Source organism: Falco naumanni (genome assembly GCF_017639655.2).
Source record: "Falco naumanni isolate bFalNau1 chromosome 23 unlocalized genomic scaffold, bFalNau1.pat SUPER_23_unloc_1, whole genome shotgun sequence".
In the NCBI taxonomy this organism is placed as follows: Eukaryota; Metazoa; Chordata; class Aves; order Falconiformes; family Falconidae; genus Falco; species Falco naumanni.
In genome coordinates, this window is record NW_024427351.1 from 226,757 (window position 1) to 249,648 (window position 22,892).

General features: G+C 52.8%; 1 protein-coding gene and 1 long non-coding RNA gene across 2 annotated transcripts; both read left to right on the forward strand.

The window, feature by feature from the left end:
* The first annotated feature begins 4,419 nt into the window (after positions 1–4,419).
* On the forward strand, positions 4,420–9,685 carry LOC121081955. Its single transcript, XR_005825856.1, has 3 exons — positions 4,420–4,502; positions 5,662–5,774; positions 9,482–9,685. It is a non-coding gene; the product is annotated as an uncharacterized LOC121081955 (long non-coding RNA).
* Positions 9,686–9,729: 44 nt separating this feature from the next.
* Positions 9,730–14,540, forward strand: LOC121081951 (ribosome-binding protein 1-like; the record flags this gene model as incomplete). Its single annotated transcript, XM_040581291.1, has 8 exons — positions 9,730–9,886; positions 10,432–10,580; positions 10,806–10,928; positions 11,942–12,094; positions 12,431–12,549; positions 13,345–13,498; positions 13,923–14,054; positions 14,337–14,540. Coding segments are annotated over 8 exons (1,026 nt in total), but the record flags the coding sequence as incomplete, so codon positions are not given.
* Between the last annotated feature and the right edge of the window lie 8,352 nt (positions 14,541–22,892).

Below are 22,892 nucleotides of genomic sequence, written 5' to 3' on the forward strand. Positions count from 1 at the left end.
AGAGAGAAGATCGGCTTTTGTGCTGGCTTCAGCCAGTTCTGAGCTCTTTGGGGCTTAAATCTCCCAGAATGGGTGTGATGTTGAGTTGCCTACTCCAGGGCAAATGAAGAGGAGGAGGGGCGCCTGGAGGGAGGACCACTGGCACAGGGGACACCCTGAGCATCAGAAGTTGTTGGAACCACTGATGACTAGAGCTGTGACCAGGGGGGACCTCTCAGATTTCTCTGCATGTGGTACCCCAGTTGCTGGGACGTACATTAAGCAGAGATTGTGCGGTGTGGTGGGAGGGTGACTTGGTTTGCAAAGGGGGAGCTCAGGCCAAACCCCTGCCAGGCAGGTAGAACTGCAGATCCTCCCTGTGCTTCGCGTTCACCTTGCCTATGACAACGTGCCACAGAAAAGCTGAGCACAGCCCTTTGCTGACGCCCAGCAGCTTGTGCTCCCTGCTGTGCCCCTCTGAAATGTTTTGGTTGATCGTCATTTCATGGAGAGCTCTGTTGTCCCCACAGCCAGGGCTACTGCAGCAGTAGCAAACCAGGGCTTCTAGTTACTCCCCGACACCTGCCTTCCTCCCCCTCTGCATCTCCCCAGCTCTCACAGAGGAGGGGTTGCCAGTGGTGCCTTCTTCAGGCAGGGCACACCTGCAGCTTCCATTGAATACCCTCCTTTCCTTTGAAAGCCCTGCCTCTTTCTGGCGGGCGGGGTTTGCTCATTTCCATGGGCAGGTGGTGGTGACATGGGGAGGAAAGGGACATACAGTGCTGGAGGTAAAGAGCCGCTGCGCGTCTGTTTACACCGTGTTTGTACAGCTGAGGTGGGTACAGATCAGGGGTGGCTTTGCTGGAGAACTTTGCCAGGGATATAACTGACCGCCTGTTTGGGAGTCCCAGAGCAGCACGTTCGGTAACAGGAGATCGCTGCACTGCCTGCCCTTGCCGTTGCTCTTGCGCATGCGGCAGTAAATACCTCCTCTGCACAAAACTGAGTCCGGGTAGAGTCCATGGAGACAGTTTTGGTAAGAGTCCCAGGTGCTGCAGAGAAGCAGTCTGAGGTCTCAGCTGAGCTGTACTGCTTCAGAAGGGAGATTAGCCATAGATAGGTACGTGCTTTCTTTCTCAAAGAGGGGAAGGATGGTGTGGGATAGTCCTTTGCTCGGTGGTCCTGTGGGCGTGTGCACTGGAGAGGAGCCATCACAGGCCACCTCTTCCTGAGCGAGCCACCACTGTGGGAGGCACTGAGATGCTCAGCAGAGGCAGTTTAGGAGCGACAGGGGTGGTCTGTCCTGCTGCTTGGAGGTAATCCCCTCCATACAACCCTGAGATGCAACGTACCCAGCTAGAAGGAATCCCAGTAGAGATGGACAAAAAGATGAACACGTGCAGGTATTGCTCCCCAGCAACATGCGAAAAAATTCATCAGCAGTACATATCCTGGCATGTATCCGTTCATACGATTAAATGTTGCGAAGCAACCCGTGTTTCAAATCCGTGGACAAGGTGAAATGCCATGTGCATGAGAGCGTTTCTCATCAGCGCGGATCTTTGCTGTCTCTAAAGCAGTGCAGGCTGGGGCTGTGGGTGCTTCTGGAGATACGCAGCCCGCCTGCACTGCAGGAAGGTCATTCTGGTCTGACTGTCAGATGGAGCTGTATGTTGTACAATATTGTACGTGTTGTGCCAAGCTTTCTGCAGGTAAAGAAAGAAGCAGCCATGTGTTTGACAACAGCGATCATAGGTGATGCTGTGAAGAAATTCAGGGAAAATCTGCAGCGCATGTGATTTTGACTACAACCAAGCTGTAGTTCTGACTTGTCTTGGTTACTTTAATTAGTAACGTGTCATTAATTTAAAAATAACCGGTGCAGTTAAAGAGCATGGGTGTTGGTCAGAAATGCCTGGTTTCTCATGTGTAAATTCACCAAGTCAGAGGCACTGATGCAAGTGCCTGGATGAATGGGTAAAACAGGGCTGGGCTAGCCAGGGCTGGCACGGGCAGCGTGTGCAAGACGTAGTTGTTTAGGCAGTAGCTCTGGTTCAGAGTTATGATGGAGGTGCTGAATGTGCTTGGTTTTGAAAGCACACAGTCTTCGTTAGCTTCAAGGGAAACTGCAGGATCCTGCTGTCCAAATCAATGAAACTGTGAGATACAATCCACTGTTCAGGAAAGTCAGAATATGTTTTTAAGGAAGTCTCTGTTGGGAGGTAAAACCGCTGCTGAAGCGATAGCAGCGATGGAGCGTGTGTAAAAGAGCCTAGGGAGACCCGCAGCCTTCTGGAGCCAGGCGGAATATTTAGGTTTGCATGACGCCGTCCAGCTTTCCCCCAGCACTGCTGTGAAGTGTCGCACCTCATCTGGAAGCAGCAGGCAGGGAAATAGGGCAGTGATTCTCCCTTCCCAGCCCTGAGGAGGAATGTGGCCTCTAGAAATGCTGAGGCACTTGGTACTTTATGCAGTAAGATTTGCACGTGTATTTTGCCAGAGATACCGAGGCTAGAAAAACGTGGCAAGCAATCATTCTATGTTCAAGACACCCATCGTTATAAATTATACATATAAGCACTTTTCAGCTGCAAGGCTAGGACTCCTGGAATAAAGAGGGTTTTAACACCAGCTGCTTCCCTTTGAACTGGTGGAAATTAAGTGTCAGGATTACCTGCTCCTCTGCTGTCAGACAAATGGCGTGTGAAGTGAGTTGGGAGGAGGTGTGAAGATGCACAAAAAGCTAGGTGAGCTGAAGACGACCAGATGTCAGGTTTACAATCTGCATTATCTGTGCTCCCGGGAGCTTGGGAGCCCAAGCCTGTGTGCCACCTCCTCCCGGGTGGCTTCCTAGTGAGAGGATCCTTAGCCCGAGTGGGGCGGCTGTGGTTTGTCTGTGAACCTGTGGGCAAGGGTCAGGAGGCAGAGGAGAGCCTGATGGGGAAGAGCCCGTTTGTCGTGTCAGAAGCAGATGGTCCCTGTGTGAGGCCACGTGACACCAGCCCCCCGGTTCCCGTGAGAGTTGCCCCCCTGAACGCAAAGTGCCAGGGCCGGGAAGGCTGGGCTGGGGCTGGGGCTGGGGCTGTGTGGGAGTTTGTGTCAGTCCGTGAGTGACCTCTCCCTGCCCCTCGCCTTCCCAGCCCGGCCTGAAACGGGTTTTGCTCGCCTGTTGCGCGCTGTAAGAACCGCTGGGTGCTGGGGGAGCGGGGAAGCAATGGCAGCCGCTCTCATGTAACCCACCCGCTGTCACCCTGGGATGTGCCATGTTGTGTCAGCGTCACTTCAGTCTGTGAGCAGCAACTGAAGTACCGACAGGGAAGGAAGAAGAAACCCAGGGTGTAACTTCTGGAGAGCAGCCGATAGCACTTGTGCTCTGTTTGTCTTGTTCCATGTCAGTAATACATTTATATAACTTTTCATAGTGATTTTTTTTTTTTCTTTTCTACAAGATCTCTTCTACAGGATCTGTATCGCAATGTCTGGAAGTAAAATTCAGTTTTCCAGCAACGTCAGTGGGTCTTCTGGTCAGGCATGTGTTGTCAGGGCAGCAGTTTGACTGAAATACTCTGTCTAGATCCATGTCTAGAGACACATTTGTGTCGTGCAAGGAATAAAGCTGGGGTCTTCAAGATTTCAAGCCTGTGACTTTGTTGTTCATGATTTTCTGTGCACAACACATAGGGAAACTGAAATTGCTGGAGGAATACTGTGTGACGCACGGTGTGTCAGAGATACAGAGGTGTATACGTATGAGAGAGAGAGAGGTTGTGCATGTTTAAGAAACAGGAATGGCCTCTTTGTGACCACATGTAGTGATTTCCAGCAAATTTCCCTTATACATTAAAAGGTATAATGCCTTGGAAGAAAGGAATTCACCCAGATGCACCTTAAATCTGCATTATGATAATTTTCTCTCTAGGAGTGCACAAATTTGAGGGGATGTTTTATTTTGTGTTAAGATTTTTGTCACAAGTAGGATGATTCAAGATGCACTCTAGGTGTAAGTAAGTAGTATTAAGTCATGCTGGTTATAAAAATGTGTGGTTTTTCACTGCAGGTGAGAACTCAGGATCTACCCTTCAAATGTCATCATCAGCTGAAAAAGAAGACATGAAGGATGGCATTGAATATTATGGTGTGCGGGTATGTAAACCCAAACATTTTGGATTACAGTCTGATTCAGTAAGCTGTATTGCACATTTGGCAGTCAGTGAATAATGCTGAAGGGAGAGTCCTGTAGGTGAAGGCTGTATTACAGTCTGAAGTAAAGTTGGATACAGTCTTCTTATGGTGGGGTTAAATCCTTGTCACTATGTCGGATGCTTGCTGTTACACTGATTTGTTTTCCGTTGGTTTGCTTAAATTTTGAGGGGTGTTTTTCCTCTTGTGCACTGCTGAGAAACTGGGGCTGAGAATACCACTTTTTGAGATGAGGTTTCTTTTCACTGTACTACCCATAGAGCTGGAGCGCTCTGATAGAAGTATCTGCATTTGTAGAAGCCTCAGAAGCATCTGACCCGCTAGTAAGTGTGTATTAGAGAAACGAAGGTAGTTCTAAATGAAACTATGTCAACAGAAAAGTAGTTGATAGAATCCCTCAGGCTGAAGGAGAACTCAAGGCACTTCATAACAAGAACATTGAACCTCTAGAACAAGTGAACCTTTAAATACTATTACCGCAGCGTGAGTTTACAAGAGTGGATTAGGACTATTTCTCCAGAAAAAATGTGTCTATTTTATGTCTGTTTCACTTCAGGATTAGCCTTTATTAGTACTGCTCTGCAACTGCTAGCGCTAAGAATTTAACCCAGTTTTTGTGCCAACAGGTTGTTTTAGCCTAACTTTCACTACAGGTTTTCAGTTTTGTATTAAGTGGTTACAGGGGAAACTGTTTCTGAGTTTGGCCATTTGACCAGCAGCCTCAAAAAGACTGACTGAATTTTGCTTTTTACAACTCAGAAAATTAGAACAGGCACCAGTTTGTTCTCACACCCCCACCCCCACCCCCCTTTCACCCCATGATACATTGACACTTTGCAGCGTTGGACCAACATTTTTGGAGACCTTTAGCGTTAATCCATTGGGGACAGTACTGGGCTGCTGGACAACCAATGCAAATATTAATAAACCAAGAGAAATCCTTAGATTTGATTTGTTGAGGGTCATTTGTACGTACGAGCTACATCTCCAAAATGTACTTTATTCTACCAGACAGCTTCCCTGCAGTTAGTGAAACCCTTGCCTAGAATGGTTGCTTTACATAACTGATCTATTAAAACATGGAATGCCTGTAGAGTTGTGGCACTGCATGACATTTACACGGGACTTGCTTCAAAAGCTACGACCAGGGAGCCTCCTGGCTTCTCAGCAGTGCAAGCTCGGGTCAGGTCCTCTGGCCCATTTGCTTGGCATTCATGCTTTATGCCTAAAAAAAGAGGCAAAACACTCAATAATGCGGTATTCCAGCATGCTAGTAATCAATGAAATGTACTTGGTAGTAACATTAGAAGAGGCAGTCGGGTCACCAAGCAGGTAAGCCCTGCCTTGGCTTAGGCATTTGGATGGTTTTCTCTGACGTGTGTCAGAGCAGACATCTGGCTACACGCCAAGTAGCAATGTGGAAATACCGGGGAGAACGTTTTCACTACATCCGTGCTCAGACTGTTCCCCTTTTCACTGCAGGCTCTCTCAGGAGCGCATCTCTCCTTTCTAGGGCTACCCTGGGTATGGCGGGTGAGGAAGCTACACGCAGGCAGGCTCCAATGGCTGACTCAGCTCCCGCTGGCTCTGGAGAGGTGGGTGAAAGAATCAGAGTGAGAATCTGGGCTGTAGAGACCAGAAAGGCTTTGCTGCTCCAAGGGATCAACAATGGATTCTTTTTTTGGAGATCAGGGAGCCCAACCCAAGCCTGTCTGATGTGGAGAAAAGCTGAATTTCTTCAGGATTTCTTTTTTTTTTTTTAACTTCCACCTGTGCAGCGCAGCCTCCCTGGCGAGTTCCAGTCCACTGGCCAGCTGTCGTGTGAAGGCTGGCACTGCTGCACAACGATCCTGTCTGTCTGGCAGGCTGCAAGATTTTGGCCCAGTGCAGCAGGAGGAACTGAAGGGGGTCAGGGCTCTCTGGCTACAAGCCAGGCCGACTGAGCATGGAATCTCTGAATGCTGCAGCAAGATGTTTACTCCTTGGTTAACGGTGTCTGACAGGCTGAACAGAACTTTGCTTCTCCATGTGGAGATGCAATGCCTTTTGAAATGAGTAATCACAACCACATCCCTAAATCAAGCGCATTGTTAATTACTACTATTGCACAGGGTGTTTGAGATCGTGTCTTTCAACAGACACAGGCTTGAACGTCCTCTGCCACAGCAGCAGCTCTAGAAGGAATCTAATGGTTTCTGGCCTGTATGGTGCAGATGTGCTGCTCTGTATGGTACAGCTGTGGTGTCACAGACACTGCAAAACCTGCTCTTGTCCTGAGCACAGTTCTAGTGCCTCTAAAATTCAGCCAGGCAGTGTAAGTTTTAGCCAGAGCTCATTTGAGCTGCATCACAGGGCATTTCACTTGTGAAGTTCTCATCTCTCACTAGTATCTCAAAAACCCCAGCCATCCACAACCAAAAACCAAAGGCCAGTCCAGCATCCAGCTGCTTTGGGAGGTGGCGGGAGCAGCTGACGGGGCTGGAGAGCATTTGCCAGCAGTCAGTGATGCCCTTGCCCTAAGCTGGAGTGGCGAATTTTGATCTAAGTCTGACACGGTGGCAGTGTGAGGTCAGCAGCTCTGTTGGTACCAGCGCATTGTTGGGGTTGCCAGGTGAGGAATGCAGGGCGCTCAGCTCCGCCCCCGTCAGCTCCGGGGCACATTGGTCTGGCCCTAAAGCCAGCAGAAGGACGTGGGTACACGTTCTCTGGACCCTCGTTTCTGTTTCCTGCCAGGAAGAGGAAATCCATCCCTTTTCACCCTGCAGGTTAGGAATAATCCCTCTGTCCCGATGGGGACCATCCCAAAGTGATGCTGCGCTGTCAGGAGGGAGGGGGCTGGCACCAGCTGTGCTGGGATGGAGCCGGCTGAGGCCGCTGAAATCCCAAACGACCGGGACGGACCAGGATAGCGATGCCTGTAGTATCAGCTGGGATCTCGCGCGGTGCCCTGGTGTAGAAAGTTGGTCCTGCCGGAGGGAGGCTGGTTCCAGCTGGCGTTGGCAGCCTGCCCGCCTGCCGGCTCTCTGCTGCTTTGTCTGGGATGCTTGGCGAGGCGGGCAGGGAGAGCTGGGCTGCTGATTGAAACAGCCCTCAACAACCCCCCTGGGGGCTGGAGACGACGTTTCCATTGCACTGTCACCCCCTGGCTGCACCAGTGCAGATTCGGCTGCGAGTGAGTTCGCCGCTGTCGGCTGTGATAAAGGGAAAGGCTCTGAGGTCTCTCCCTGTGAGCACTGAGGTTTTGAAAAGATGCTGATCTCCTTAGTTTTATTTTTGCCTCCTCCCTTTCCAGCCACTCCCTCCGTCCCCAGTCACAACCTCTTAAAGAGGAAATTCAATGATGTTTACAGTTAAGCGCAGGGATGGGAACTTCTGACAGCCGAGGGCTTGATGCATTGATCACGAGAAAGCGCAGCCTGGCACCTCCTGGGGAGTGCCCCTGCGCAGATGAACTGCCTGACTGCAGCATCGGGGGGGTTGTGAGCCACGTGGAGGTGATGCCCATGGGGGAAACGCACGAGTGGGACAGCGGGGAAGAGACTGGCTTCCAGACTCGGGACGGGGTTCGGTTGGCAATTAAGAAGAGTGGAGGCAGCAGCATCTTCCTCCGCGTGGGGCTGCACCCTGCCTGCCAGGTCTCAGAGCAGGCAGTACAGTCTCCGTTGCGGCTCCGTGTGTTATGGGTGGAGAACCTGAGCGTGGAGAAGAGGGTGGGAATGTTACCGAAATCTCGGAATGAAGAACTTATCGACACCAATGTGATGTAGATAAGCAGACACTTCTTTATTGACGGCCGGGTGCGTGAGCGAGTCCTCTCGCGATCAACGCACACCAGGTCCCAAAATCAGACACCATATATAGAACGTATTCATACATATTCATTAAATATTCATGCATAATCATAACATTTCCCATAAATCATTTACATACTCTCCTCCTATATCCGATTCTGCGCAGTAAAGCTTAGAAAGGTCTAGAAATGGGTCTAGGGTACGATTTGGGTAGGTGGTATATGAGTCGGTGGTCGCGATCTCCCCCTGCCGGAATTACCTTTTACTAAAGTTCACAGTTTCTTGGCAGGCACCTACAAGCTGTTCCAGTCGACTCTCCCCAGTTCCCATTAATCTCATACTCTGACATTTCAATACACCTCTACATACAGAAGACTGGTTAAGTACAAAGGAACCTTTCAACCCTAAAGTTATTAACTAAGTTTTCACAATAGTTCCAGGCCCTTCTTCTAGCCTTGGTACAAGACGTACAAAAGATCTCATAGCAGCTTTTACTGTGCAACTATAAGTTTCCTTTAAAAATTTTTCTTATTCTTCTATTTTTCAACTTTATAAAATGATTTTATAAAATCAATTAATCAATCAAATAAAGTCAATCAATCTTGACTTATTAACAAATCGATAACAGGAACAGATGCCCGCCAGTTAACAGCAGAGGTGGAAAGAGAAGCACCACATCCAGTGCTCCCTTTGCAAGTCTCGTTTCTTCCTGTGGGCATCTGCTGGGGAGATGAGATGGTTAATGACCATGCTTTTGCTTTTTTTTGGCTTGAACTCAGGCCTTTTCCTGGTGTTTGCATTGCGAGGAGATGGTAGCGTCTTGGTTCTCTGTGTGGTGTCTCTAGCATCATTGCTGGGGTGGTTCTCATCACTGGAGGCTGGGAGCAGCGACCCAGTGGGATGTGGTCGCTGTGTGTCCTCCCTGCCAGGCTGGGCAGAGGCCAGCAGTGCTGCAGGGTGCGGGTGGCAAAGGGAGGCAGCCAGGGCTGTTGCAAAGCTGGGGAAAGCTCTCCCGTGCATGCTTTCCCCTTCCAGGGGGTGTTTTATTCCAAAGCTGAGACCCTGGATGCACTTCCACCTGCACCTGGGTGCAGAGATAAGGCCAGGTGGCCCAGGGAGAGCCCAGGTCTTGGCCAAACTGCACCAGGCAGTCTGGACACGGGCTCTCTTACTGCCGCAGGGCTGCAGGTATTGCCCAGGGTCGTGCAAAAGCGTCCCATTGGACATGGCATGGGCACTTTGCTCGTGGCTGTCTCTGATTGCATCCCTGGTTTTTTCTTCCCCCTCTTTGGTTCTTCTGGAGCTTGCTGCAGCCAGTGCAAGCAGCCCCTGCGGTGTGGCTGGAGCACCGTGCGCAGGCAGCGCAGCGGAGGAGCGCAAACCTGGGAGGGGGTGGGGGGTGTCAGCAGGTTGCCCACACAACACAGATGGACATGGGAAACTCGCTGCTCACAGAGAGGCCGTTGCGCCTCTTTGTTTTCCCCACTAACTGTTGTTCTGGTGTCTTGCAGGCACAGAAGAATAAGGCAGGATGGATGTCTATGACCCTCAGATGCTGAATGTTGCGCTCTTTGGAGGTTTGATGGTGGTATCGGCCATCGGGATCTTCCTGGTGTTCACCTTCGCGGAGAAGGTCCTCCGTCCTTCTGAGGAAGCCTTGGCCAAGCAAGGCAAAGGGCTTAAGAAGACTCAGCAGAAGGAAAAAGAGAAAAAGAAGAAAGGGGAAGCTGTTGAGAAAAAAGGAAAAGGAAAGAAAAATCAAGAGAAACCTAACGGAAAGGTCCCCGAGGCACACCAAAGTGCTCCAGTGGTCAGCTCTGTCACCATAAAGAAAAGCAATGTTCTTCCAGCCCATGAGGAGCAGAAGCATAATGGACCTGTCAAGAAGGCGGCTGCATCCAAGAAGAGCGAGCCAGGTAAGGCCAAGTTCCTCTGCATATATCCCCGTCGGGTAAGCCGGCAGAGGGATCGGAGAAGGGCTGGAGTCATCTCGTTCCCTTAGCAAAGAGCTGGAACGAACCTGCCTGGTGAAAGGCAGGAGATGACCTTGCTGCTCTGCATCACTGGCACCGCTGCGTGGAGCGACAGTCCCCCAGCGAGGCTGTGTCACGATGGAGTCCAGCTTCTGATGCCCACCATGTCTCTGCTCCCTGGCATGAGCAAAGCGTGCCCAGCTCCGTCTGGAATCGCTCAGTGTGACGGAGGGCGGTGGCAGGGTGGTGGGAGCAGTAGCAGAGCCAGGCAGAGGTGGCAGCTGGCTCAGGGAACGCTTGTCTGTGGTGAGCACCGTCCCCAGCGCTCGTCACGTTGCTTTCAGTTAGAGAGGTATCAAACTTGGCTGTGGACATCTGGGCGGTTGCTGGCGTGAAATGGCAATTATGGGGTTGGAGTCAACTGAGGTGATGCTACTCAGCCCTGCCCATGGCTCGAGCGCTCCCAACCCCTCCTCTCTCCTCCCCAGCACCTGCGGACTCGGATGGGCCCCTCTACCTGCCCTACAAGACGCTTGTGTCCACTGTCAGCAGCACGGTGTTCAGTGAGGGGGAGGCCCAGCAGCTCATCGAGATCCTGACGGAGAAAGCGGGCATCGTCCAGGACACCTGGCACGCGGTAGGGCTGCCAGCAGCGTCGTGTCCACCAGGGCTGGGCCAAGCCTCCGGGGGTGCGGAGGGGTGAAGGCAGCCCGTTTTCGGGCAGGCTGTCCCCCGAGGGTCAGCCTTAGAGACGGGAGCTGAATTTTCCCCTGGAGCAGAGGGCAGGACCCTGTGTGTGTGGGGTGGAGGGGTTGGATGCGGAGGTGGTGGTCCCCGCTGATGTGCCACCCTGTGCCGGCAGGCCAAGCAGAAGGGTGACCCTGTCACTGTCCTGAAACGCCAGCTGGAGGAGAAGGAGAAGCAGCTCGCCACTAAGCAGGAGGCTGCAGCCGCTGCCAGAAACAAGGTGGAGGAGCTGAGTCAGGTAAGTGCGCGCAGCCCTCCCGGCACCCCTGGCACAGGCTCTGCGCCTCACGGCTCGCCGTGTGCCTCCCTCTCCCCGCGTCTTACCCGCCCTTGGAGGTGAAGCGCAGGGGTTCTCTGGGCCCTTCATCCATTTGCTGTTTTCTCCCCAAAAAGGGGAGGAGATGCCCACCTGAGCTCCTCTCCTGGGCCTGATCCAGCCCGGGGAGGCACGTGCCCTGTTGGCAGCCGCAGCAGGAGTGGGATAAAGCCGTGCCCGTAAGAGACTGCAGCTTTCTGCTGCTCTATGGAGGACAGTAAAGCCCTTCTCATCTCTTGGCAGAGCCCCTGAGCTGAGAAGGTGTTGAACAGTCCCTTTTTAAGGAGCCTGGTGCCATTTACAGCCCCCTTGCCTGACTCAGCCCCTTGCCTCCACCTCTCGTTGGGTGTTGAAGTCAGAAGGGACCCCCGGCGCGTCGTGCTCAGCACCTCCTGCCCCGCAGCCGCCAGGACCCTGCTGCAGCAGGTCCATCTGCCTGCAGGCAGGAGAGGAGAGGGCGAAGCCACCCTGTGCACTGAGTGCTGTGCTAAACCCCGGCCTGTGCAGGCAGCCCAGGGCAGCGGCACGGCATCACCCAGCCGGCCGAGAGAGCATCCCTGCCTTGGCAGGGGGCGGAGGGGGAGTCTGTGTTGGATTTGTGGGGGTGTTTTCTTTTTTTAGTTTTCCTGCTTTGCCGCAAACTTGATGTGATGATACTGATCCTGGGGCCGGGGAGGGGAATAAAATTCCAGGCTGTCACTCCTGTCTCTTAGCTGGCCCAATGTGGAACAACAGTGGCATCCAGTGGCCACTGAGCCCAAAGCTTAATGCAGGAGGAAATGGAAGTGCGGAAGGGTGTAGCTGGGCCTGGGGGCAGCGCCGAAAGGGTTACACTTCTTAAAGTCTTCTGAGCTAGGAGGCCACTTGGTTCGAGTCCCCTTAAAGCAGGGAAGTTCCTAGGCTGAGGACTGACCGGGTGGCTTCTCTCCTCGAAGGAGCTGGCGGCCGAGCGGGCCAAGGCGACGGCCGTGGAGGGCAAGCTGAAGGAGCAGCTGCTGGCCCGCGAGCAGGAGATGGCAGCGGTGCAGGCACGCATGCAGGCCAGCTACCAGGACCATGTCAGCGAAACGCAGCAGCTGCAGGGCAAGGTGAGCCCCACGCGGTGCTCTGCAGCTTCCTCCGCTGGCTGCCGGCTGGCCCTCGGTGGCAGCTGCCTGGTCTTTTGGAGAAGACCGAGGTGGACGAGGGGGCCAGAGCCTCGGGGAGGGGCGAGAGCCCCGCAGTGCTCCTGAGCCGTGGTGCTCACGCTAGAAGAGGGATGTGGGAGCATCCTCACGGGATGCAGCAGCCGCAGGGGCTGTCAGCATCAGCAGACACCTCGCTGTGGCTTCCTTGCCAGTCCCTCTTGCCCATGGAGTGGGCTCCTCAGGGGAGAGCTGAGGGGCTGGCAGCGGCGGCATTAACCCCTGTTGGTCTCTCCCTAGATCCGCACCCTGCAGGAGCAGCTGGAGAATGGCCCCGACACGCAGCTGGCTCGCCTGCAGCAGGAGAACTCCATCCTGAGCGATGCCTTCTGCCGGGTCAGAAGTCAGATGGAGAGCAAGTAAGACTAGGGGTGGGGGTGGGGGGCAGAGCCTGGGGCCGCCCTCTGGCAAGCCCTGGGGGTGGCTGTCCATCATGATTGGCCACCCCCTTTCTTGAGGGTGCTTCTACAGACGCCCCAGCTAGCTGGAGGTAGAGGAGGGAGTGAGGAAGAGATTGCCAAATGGCTTTTGTGGGCCTGGCAGGGGAAACAAGGATGCTTTTCCCAAGTGGAAGGGCAGGGGAAGCCCTCTCTGCTTTGGGGTCACCTGTGCTGATGCTAGCGGAGGGGGCAGAGGGGACCAGAAGGCGCTGCAGCATTTCTCCACACTTCGGAGAGCTTGTGCTCACCAACTTCAGAAGAAATGTCGCTGGCTCTTTGATGGGAGCGGTGCTGCAGAGAACCGAGACCTGCCTGGTGCATACAGAACAACCAGGAGCTAGGGGGAAGAATTTGGCGCTCCTTTTTGTAGAAAGTCTGAAATGGCTGGTGATTAACAGTGGTCAATTAATTACAGAGCAGACTCCAGCTGCTTAGAGTGCTTTCTCCTGTGTCTGGGAACACAGATCCTTGCGTCTTCTATTTCATGAGAAAGGAATGTCTCCTGTGATGGAAACGGAGCTTTTGAAATTGATGTGTCAGCTCCTTCCACCCCATCCCTGAAGGACCAGGCGTGTCCGAGAAGCAGGCCAACACAACCGTTGAGATGTTTCAAGCCCTGTTATCAGGCCCACAGGAGGATGTGTTCCCCCTGGGTAACGCCAGGGATGCTTGACTGGCCTGCGGGCTGCAATAACGCTGCTTCTGTTGGTGCAGGCAAAACGCTGAGGTGGCCAGGTTACAGGAGTGGTGCGGCAAGCTGATGAACGAGCTCTCTGAGAAGTCAGAGGTGCTGCAGCAAGAGAAGCAGCTGAGGAAGAGCTGGAAGATGAAAGTGGCAGCCTTGGAGAGGCAGATGGAGCAGCTGCAGGTCAGGCAAGCGCCTGCAAACCTGCTCCCCCCGGGTGTGAGGGTGGGGGGGAAGCCTAGGTGGTGCACCGTGCTGGGTGGTAGCCTCAGGTGAGAGAGGAAACCCAGTGGCCCCTGCCAGCGGGTGCTCACGAGGACGTGGGTGCTCCCTCTCGACTCTGAAGCCCTTGGTGCAGGAGGTAGAGCTTGTGGCTTTGTTACTGTCACCGGGGTGTGGCTGGATTTGGGGTTTTTAGGGGTGTTTAAAGGACACCTCCCAGGTAGAGCCTCTGAGCACGCCGCTGGAGCAGTGGCGCATGGCTGGCTTGTGGCCACCGAGGCAGCTCAGTGGAGACCTGAGGTGACCCGAGATGTTTTGGAGGGGGGAGTGTCGCCAGACGGCCAAGGGAGACTCAGGCAGATGCCTTCTTTTGACTCCCATGTAGGAAAAACTAGGAAAAAAAAAAAGAAAGAACCAGGGCCAGGCAGCAAGCGAACTACAGGAGCGACCGAAGGTTACCCAGGACCAACTGGCCAAAGGGAGAATGACGAAGTGTAAAGAACAGCTTCAGGAAACGGTACTGGTGGTGGCCACAGCCATCCCTCCCTTGGTGCTGGTGGAGGGCAGGGGGAAGCGCGTGTCAGGCAGTGGTTGAAAACCGGAGACAAGGTGGCACTTGCTGCCAGAAACCATCTGGGTGGCTTTTGGGAAGCTCTGGGAGCACAGGAGATGGTGGTCATGGTTCTCCCTTCTCAAAAGGCAGGACCTGGCCCACCTGTGAAACGCTTTGATGCTTGAGCTGCCACGAGAATAAGGTTGAGACCCAGTTGAGTAACCCACCTCTCTTTTCCTTCTCCAGGGGGAAGAGGACAGTTTGAAGGAAGGGACTTCAGTCTGATGAGTCTGTGACCTAGACCTTACTGTCAGCTTACCAAAATGCCTTACACATTCCTAAAACTAAAACTAAAAATATATGCCTGATTTACTGTAGAAAAAAGTTGCAAGCCATTTGTGACCTAAAACCTAGTTTTGAAACTTAAAAAAAACCCCAAACACAAAACCCCAACCAGTAAACACTGCGGGCATATGTTTGTAAGAAAATCTTCATACTGTTTTGTACAACTACCGTTTGTTCCCAAGGGCACCGCACCGACCACATCGGGGCAGGCAGAACCCACAAATCTGTGAAAAGGGAAGACTCTGTTTGTACATCAACTGGTGAAATTATTTTTTTTCTTTCTTTTTTACTTTTTTTGGTTTGTTTTGGTGTTTTTTTTTTGTTTGTTGGAGTGCAAGAAGTGTGAAAGTGAGACCCAGCATGGAAGGAAGCCTCTCTTTGATGGGTGGCTCTTGGCACGTATCTTTTTGTGTATTTCTGGGTGTTGATGCATTTACAATGATGTAGTGAAAAGAGCTTATCCTTGCTTCATTTTCCCGGTTATTATTTACTAATTTTTTATTAAGTTTGCAAGCCAGCCAGGTGTTTGGGGTCACTGAAGGACCCTGCTGTGGCCGGGAGCAGATCCTTTATTCCCCGCCTTGCTTGCTGTGCTGCAAACAGCCATCCCCTCTGTTTTTTCTCCAAGATACGCAAAGGAGAGAAGCCTTCCCTTCCAGCCACGAGTGTTCTCACACTGGCTGCACCCCGAGGTCCCCTGCCATGGGGTCAGGCTGAGCGTGGGGACAGGGCACAGCAGCACAGCCTCGCCAGCCCAGCGCAGGCTGCTCCTGCTCTCTTAAGCCTCAGCGCACCCCTGAAATTCTGTCCCTGCAGGTGCTGTGTGGTGGTGGTCCTTGGGCACTGCCAGGCTCTTCAGCCTTCTCTCTCCCCTTCTTGTGGCTTTCCTTTTGAAACTCCACACAAACCCACCCTTTTTTCCCCAGGTTTTCTTCTTTTTAAATATTTTTTCTTTTTTTTTTTTTTTTTTTAATTTCAAGTTGGTTTATTGGGAAATGGCAGAGACCACGTCACAGCTTGGTGCCTGCCTCCTCACAATAAAGCTGCTGAGCCCGGCGCTGACATCAGTGGGATTTGAGGAGCTGGTGGGGGGAAAAGGCCCCCAGAGTACTTGGTACCTCTGGGCTGTGTGAAGAACCAAGGCCAGGAAGGGGGATGAAGGCCAGACCCGCCTCCATTTTGTTCCCAGAGAAGTCTGCGTGTGCTCAGCCTCTATATTAGACACACCAGAGATTCCACGCAGGCAGGACTGGGTAGACACGTGTCCTGTCCCCCCAGCACTGCAGCTTTGGGGGTCATGATGGAGAAGGGATGTGCAAATCACACTTGGGCTGTGGGGTATGTGCGTGACCTGTCTCTGATCAGGCAAGAAAAAGGGGTCCTGCTGAATTCTGGCTGAGGGAGTGGCAAGCTGAGAGCCCACCACCCACCACCACCCCTACTGCCTGGTGATTAACAGTGGTCAATTAATTACAGAGCAGACTCCAGCTGCTTAGAGTGCTTTCTCCTGTGTCTGGGAACACAGATCCTTGCGTCTTCTATTTCATGAGAAAGGAATGTCTCCTGTGATGGAAACGGAGCTTTTGAAATTGATGTGTCAGCTCCTTCCACCCCATCCCTGAAGGACCAGGCGTGTCCGAGAAGCAGGCCAACACAACCGTTGAGATGTTTCAAGCCCTGTTATCAGGCCCACAGGAGGATGTGTTCCCCCTGGGTAACGCCAGGGATGCTTGACTGGCCTGCGGGCTGCAATAACGCTGCTTCTGTTGGTGCAGGCAAAACGCTGAGGTGGCCAGGTTACAGGAGTGGTGCGGCAAGCTGATGAACGAGCTCTCTGAGAAGTCAGAGGTGCTGCAGCAAGAGAAGCAGCTGAGGAAGAGCTGGGAGATGAAAGTGGCAGCCTTGGAGAGGCAGATGGAGCAGCTGCAGGTCAGGCAAGCGCCTGCAAACCTGCTCCCCTCAGGGAGATGGGGCGGGTGGCTGAATTGTGTGGGATCCGTGGGGCTGGCCATGGGGAGAGCTCAGGGGGGGGGAGATGAGCGTCCGCATTTGGAAAGCGAGCTGCCTGGCGGACCTCTTCATTGCCTCCTGCCCCCTGTCAGTTTGTCACATGAACGAGCTCTATTGCACATCCCCGGCAAATCCAAGGGGCACGCTGCCCTGGTGGGAGCCGTTCTCGCTCACCCGTGGAGCTCCCCAGCTGGCTGTGAGGGTGGGGGGGAAGCCTAGATGGTGCGCCGTGCTGGGTGGTAGCCTCAGGTGAGAGAGGAAACCCAGTGGCCCCTGCCAGCAGGTGCTCACGAGGACGTGGGTGCTCCCTCTCGACTCTGAAGCCCTTGGTGCAGGAGGTAGAGCTTGTGGCTTTGTTGTTGTCACCGGGGTGTGGCTGGATTTGGGGTTTTTAGGGGTGTTTAAAGGACACCTCCCAGGTAGAGCCTCTGAGCACGCCGCTGGAGCAGTGGCGCATCGCTGGCTTGTGGCCACCGAGGCTGGTAAGACGCACGGAGACGTCCCGTGTGCAGCGTAGTCCCCAGGAGGAAAAGGTACCTTGGGAAGGGGGTTTGCTGACCAAAGGGTGGTCGCTAGCGATCTTGAAGGCAGATCGAGCAAACCAAGGTTACTGCCAAATCCTATGAAAAGCCCGGAGGCCTCGCGATGGAAAGCGGGGGGTGGGACGGAATAAGGCAGAATCTCACAGTAATAAGTTAAAAAAAGAGGGACCTCATAGCAGAAAGTAAGGGAAACTTTGCGTCGGGAAAAAGGAAAACAGGGGAGTAACAAAATCTTAAATAATTCATTACCAATAATCGTTTTTATTATCTGTTACATATTCTGCACAAGGCACTCCAGAAGCAGCCATGGCCCTCACGGAGCCTCCTGGCCAAAAGGCTTCAGTCTTGAGGGCAAAGGCTGAAGAGTGCACGAAAGTGAGAGAGGCACAGGGGCAAGCACTTGTCCCACCTTGTAACATCACTTGTCGGCATCTTCTCATCTGACCCCAGGCTGCAAAGGGTTGCAGCTCCACTTGTAAATGACTGGGTACCATTACAGCGGTATTATCAAGCAAGGAGCAACGTTAGAGTAGCAAAAAGACACGGCTTTGCCCTCGGCTGGGGAGGCACACTGGGACAGCCTCCAGCGCCAGACCATTTTTAGCAAAACAATCACAAATACAATTAACTTCTTAGCTGACTTGTCTACAAAGAGGGAAAGGCTCCATACGATAAGCAGCACTCACTATTACTCTGCTGCAGAATTTCGTTCTTCCAGAGGTAATACACTCTGTTTTGCCAGCACCTAACAGCAAACCATGTAACACGAAGATGCGGAGTTAAGGTACCTGTAAATGCACTGGTTTTGTTTCCTGGCTTTTGTGCTTCCCAGGGCTGTCCTGTGTTGTGCAGCTCTGATATTTTCCAATGTTTTGATATTTGGATATAGTAATTGCTAACACAGAGCCTAAGGCTAGCAATTACAACATCTATTTACAACATGCACACTGGCTGTGTGCACCTGTTCCACCAGCCTCCCATTTGCTTGAAACATGTCAGTCTCCCTGAGGACACGTTCAATGAGAAACCACCCCCCTACCCTGCAAAGCCCTGCTTTACTTGCTGCCAAGCCTCCTGCATCCCCCTGGACAGATTATTTTTGGAAGGCTGGCCAGGGAATATTTACCAGCTATTGAATCAACAGAGTTCAGCCACATGCCAACATTTCATGCTGTTACCTGAACGGTGTCGGAACTCTCAGAACTCCATCAAAACAGAAGTGGTTTGCACTTTGGTATTAAAAGTTATGTGCAGGCCTGAACACCTCGTTGGGAGCTGGGCCACACAGCAGGCTCCTCTGGGCAAAGATTTCTTTTCTAAGCAGCCGTTATGCAAGTACCAATCTGTGAAAAAAATTTTGAAACTCAAAGAGAGAGAACCTTGATTTGACATAGTGCTCTTGCTGCACGTTCCGTAGAAGGAAAGTCACCCACATCTCTAGATCTAACGGAAATAGGAAAGAAGCACCAAGTGCCAGGTTCTGCGTGTGGGCTGGGGCAATACCAAGCACAGGCACAGGCTGGGCAGAGAATGGATGGAGAGCAGCCCTGAGGAGAAGGACTGTGGGGTGTTGGTGGATGAGAAGCTCAACTCGGCCCAGCCCGGAAAGCCCAGTGCCGGGGCGGGTGGAAACTGGGCTGTAAATCCTGGGCCAAAGTTATTTCCTGCGGCTTAAGAAAACTGCGTGGGTCTGGTGATGTCTGGTCACGGTCTTTAAACCCCCCGCCACCCCCCAGGCGGTATTTCTAATAACAACGGGTTAGAAGCCAGCAGGCAGCCCCGCGGCGCGCAGGCAGCAGGCAGGCAGGTGCGAGCGGAGCCCAGAGCCCCCGGCAGCATCGAGGGCAGCACCGCCGCAGGCAGCGCTGCGGGGCCGGCGCGGCGGAGCGGAGCGGAGCGGAGCGGAGTGTCCGCAGCAGCGCGAGCCCCGCGCACCGCCCCCCGCGGGGCGCCCCCCCCCTCGCTGCCGCGGCCGCGGGCGCCAGGCGCCGGGAGCGGGCGGGCAGCGGCGCCGGGCACATGGGCAGCGCGGCAGCGGAGCCCGGCGCCGCCGGCCCCCCGCGGGCGGGCAGCCCCCGCCGCCCCGCCCCGGCACAAGCGCGGCGAAGCCCCCCGGCCCGACCCCCGACCCCCGGCGCGGGCAGCTGCGGCCGCTCCTCCCCCGGGCCGGCACCGCGGGCTCCCCCTCCCGCCCCGCCGCCCGCCTGCAGCCGGGCGGGGGCACCGGGGCGCGGGGGGGCAGCGCCGGGGCGCGGGGGGCAGCGCCGGGGCGGGGGGGCAGCGCCGGGGCGCGGGGGGGCAGCGCCGCGGCCGGGGCCCGATCCCGCCGCTGCCGCGCCCGAGGCGCTGCCGCCGGGAGCTTCGGGCTCAGGCTGATGCCAGGGGCCCGGAACTCGGCGGCGGCTCCGCGCTGGCAGCGCTGCCCGGTGCGTAACGCTGCAGGTCAGACCTGAGCCGCGGCGTGGGGCCGCAGCCGGGAAGCGGCGTGCGCGGAAACCCCGCAAAGCCTCCGCAGCCGCGCAGAAAGCGCGCACGGGCCGGCGCGGCGCTGGGAGCCGCCGCCGCTGCCGCGGCTCCCGGAGAAGGGCCAGGGCCCGGGGCGGCTCGTTGCCGCGCAGCCAGGCTCGCCCCTGCAGCCGCCCCGCAGGAACTGGGACATGTCGCAGAGGAAGAGCGGCCGCCGGCTTGGGAACTGCTCCGCCGGGCAGCGGCCGCTGGGGGATACACGTGTCAGCAAGAGCCGCTGGAACAGGAAGCAGCTGTTTCTTCCAGCTGTGCCCAGCTCACCCTTGGTCATCGAGAACACGCAGAGAACCCAATGTGACACCCACTGCCGTGCCAAAGCTTCATTTATTGCAACACTGCTACGAGTCTGACAAGGGAATCCAGCTGGCAGCTGCTGCACATCTGTCACCTCCAGAAAGCAGCCCCGCTTCCAAGGTGCGTCCACCAGCAGACGGAGATCTAGGGAGGAAAGGGAGTGCTGAGTACACAGCAGTGCTCGGGTATGTTTCCCTCGGCAGCGTACAGAGCAACCGCATTTCTGTCGGGCACTACAAAATACGCTTCCAACGGCAGACTAGAACCTGATCACCTGAGGCCCACCCTGCCTGGGCAGGGGTACAACAGGACACACAAGGGAAACCACATACCAGCCTTGCGGCGAATGAAGCGACGGGACGCAGCTTGATGCAAGCAAGTTGTCCATTTATTAGTGATTTTCTTACAATTATATACGTTTCTACCTTCTACATATTACACACTGATTGGTTAAATCTTAAGCGTAAAAAACACTGATTGGTTGATATTTAAGGCACACCGTTAGAACAGTAGGAACTGATTAGTTTACCTTGACATAGCAACAGTTTCTATTCCAAAATTAGGGGGTTTCTTTCTAGGCGGCTTTCTTGATTAACAAAGTTACATATCGGCGCCATCCGTTCCCTTATCTGGCTACTTGTTTCTCTGTCCGTCTGGTCGCCTCCTCAGCTGTAACGGCTCAGGGGTCTGCAGTTAGCTTGTTCCTTGGTTCCCAGGGCTTGTGCCCTGCAAGTTCTAACAAGTCTCTATTCATCAGGCTATCAGTACTTGGACTCCTGTCCTTGAGGCCTTGTCCTACACACCCTGCTCCCGGTAACAAGACTGTCGGTAAAAACGTCTTATTACAGAAGTTGCTACCTATTTAAAATACCTTATTACAAAACATCTTATTACAAAAGTTACTACCTTTTTGAAAAATATCTTGTTACAAACCATCTTATTACAGAAGTTACTACTGGTTAAGAAAGATCTTATTACAGAAGCTGTAAGGAAAGGTTTCGCCTCAATTCATCTTACTGGCCGGTGCTCCCTTAGCACATCCTGGCCCCAGCTGGGAGCTACACAAGCCGAGGTGGTCCTGACAGCTTCTCTGCTCCCTTCTCGTGCGTTTCGCTCAGGGCTGGCTCGTATGAGCACGCATGAAGCCATTACATTGATGGTTTAGGTGCTCTTCCACATGGATCTCCTTAACACCACAAACAGAGGATGTGCCCCCTTTATCCTTCAAACAGTATTTTAACATGAACAGAAATGTATAGCTATTAAAAACTTAAGGTCTGCTATCAACATAGGTACAATCTTCCTCTAAAAGTTTAAAAAATATTTTCAAGACATAAGTAGAACAGAGTACTAGAACAATAAATAACAATAATAATAATAAATAACTTATCATTACAGATAGCATTAACATCAAAAGAAAATTATTAAACCAGAAGAATTCCCCAGGAACGTAAAAGATCAGCAGCTGTGACATACATACACTTGCTGGTGGAACAGAGAGCTGGTTCAGGAAGGAAGAAGGTTTCCTGGTTAATCACTTAGAAAATTAGCTCATCTTTCCTTTAGCTGCTCTCCTGAAATCTCTGACCCATTCAGACCCAGAACCTTGCGACTTTCCAATGCTTTTGTTCCATACACGATCCCCAGTAAAGGGCCACAGTATGACTGCAAGCAAAGACAAGCGAGAGCACCAGACACCATCTATGCTGAGCACACTATAGCTCCCAACAACATTAAATATATAAATAACGAGTTAAATAGATTCCTAAGAGAGCACTAAAACCCATTTGCTTCCCAGTAAGGATGTCTCAAGAAAGTTTTTAAGGTTTCCTGTAAAGTTCAGACTTTCCATATCTAAAGAATACAAACAGCTAAGTAATTACTTCATATTAATTACTCTGACCACTAGGTGCTTTATAACTTGACAGGTAGAAAATGTAATGAAAGAGGCCTACTAAACAATACCCTACCAAGTTAAAGAGAAAGCAAAAAATAGAGTGGTGTGGGGCTGGTTATTTTGTTGGTTTTATTTGTTGTTTTTTTGTTGTTTTGGGCTTTTTTGCATGTGGTCTTTGGTTTTTTGATTTTTTTTAAACACAGCTGAAGTGATCCAAAGTGGCTGTTGTGGGCAAAGCTCCACTGCTGCTGGAGTCTGACAGGGGAATCCAGCTGGCAGCTGCTGCACATTTGTCACCCACTTCTCACTCTCTTGTTTCGTCCTCCAGAAAGCACCCCTGCTTCCGAGGTACATCCACCAGCAGATGGAGATCTAGGAAGAAAAGGGAATGCTGAGTACGTATCAGTGCTTGCGTATGTTTCCCTTGGCAGCATTCAGAGCAATCGCATTTCTATCAGGTACTATAAAATATGCTTTCAATGTCAGACTATAACCTGATCACCTGAGGCCTACTGTTTAAAGAAATAGGAATTCTTCCAGTTTTTCAAAAATTTAAATATAAAACCCAACAAAGCAGGTTATAAGAAAAGTGCTCCCATTCCTCAGTATGTATTATTCAGACGTGCCTTCGCTACCGTGGATACCAAAAGCCAAACATTAATTACTATAAACCCCTGGCAGTATCTACAGAAAGGCCTGACCTGCTTGTGCCGTATCCCTTTGTTTACCCAGAAAAGGCACAATTGCCTCAAAGCACACCACAGCCAGCGCCAGGATCCCAGAGAAAACTCATGGTGTCACAGAGAGGACGAACAAGAGGCTCCTTTTTTGACAATTACCTCGATCCACAGCAAAACAGAGATATTTGCCACGTATGGCCAGATCTTGCAGGTCAAGAAAGCGAACAAGTACCCCGATAAAGTCACAGCAGCGCTACCACTGCAAACATCACCCACAAGAAATTTAACCTCTAAACAGACACATTCACATCTTCCAGCCTCTGTTTGTTCTCTGTACTACAAAGTTCCTGCCCAATAGGCACCACTTTTGCACTTTCTGACATCTGCCTCCTGCCAAAGCAGACTCTGTTGGGAACACATCTTGAAAACGCATAGGGATGGAGAAATGAGGGGGCTTGTAACGATGCACCTCTAAATTATGTCAAGTTAAGACACAGGGTAGAACATC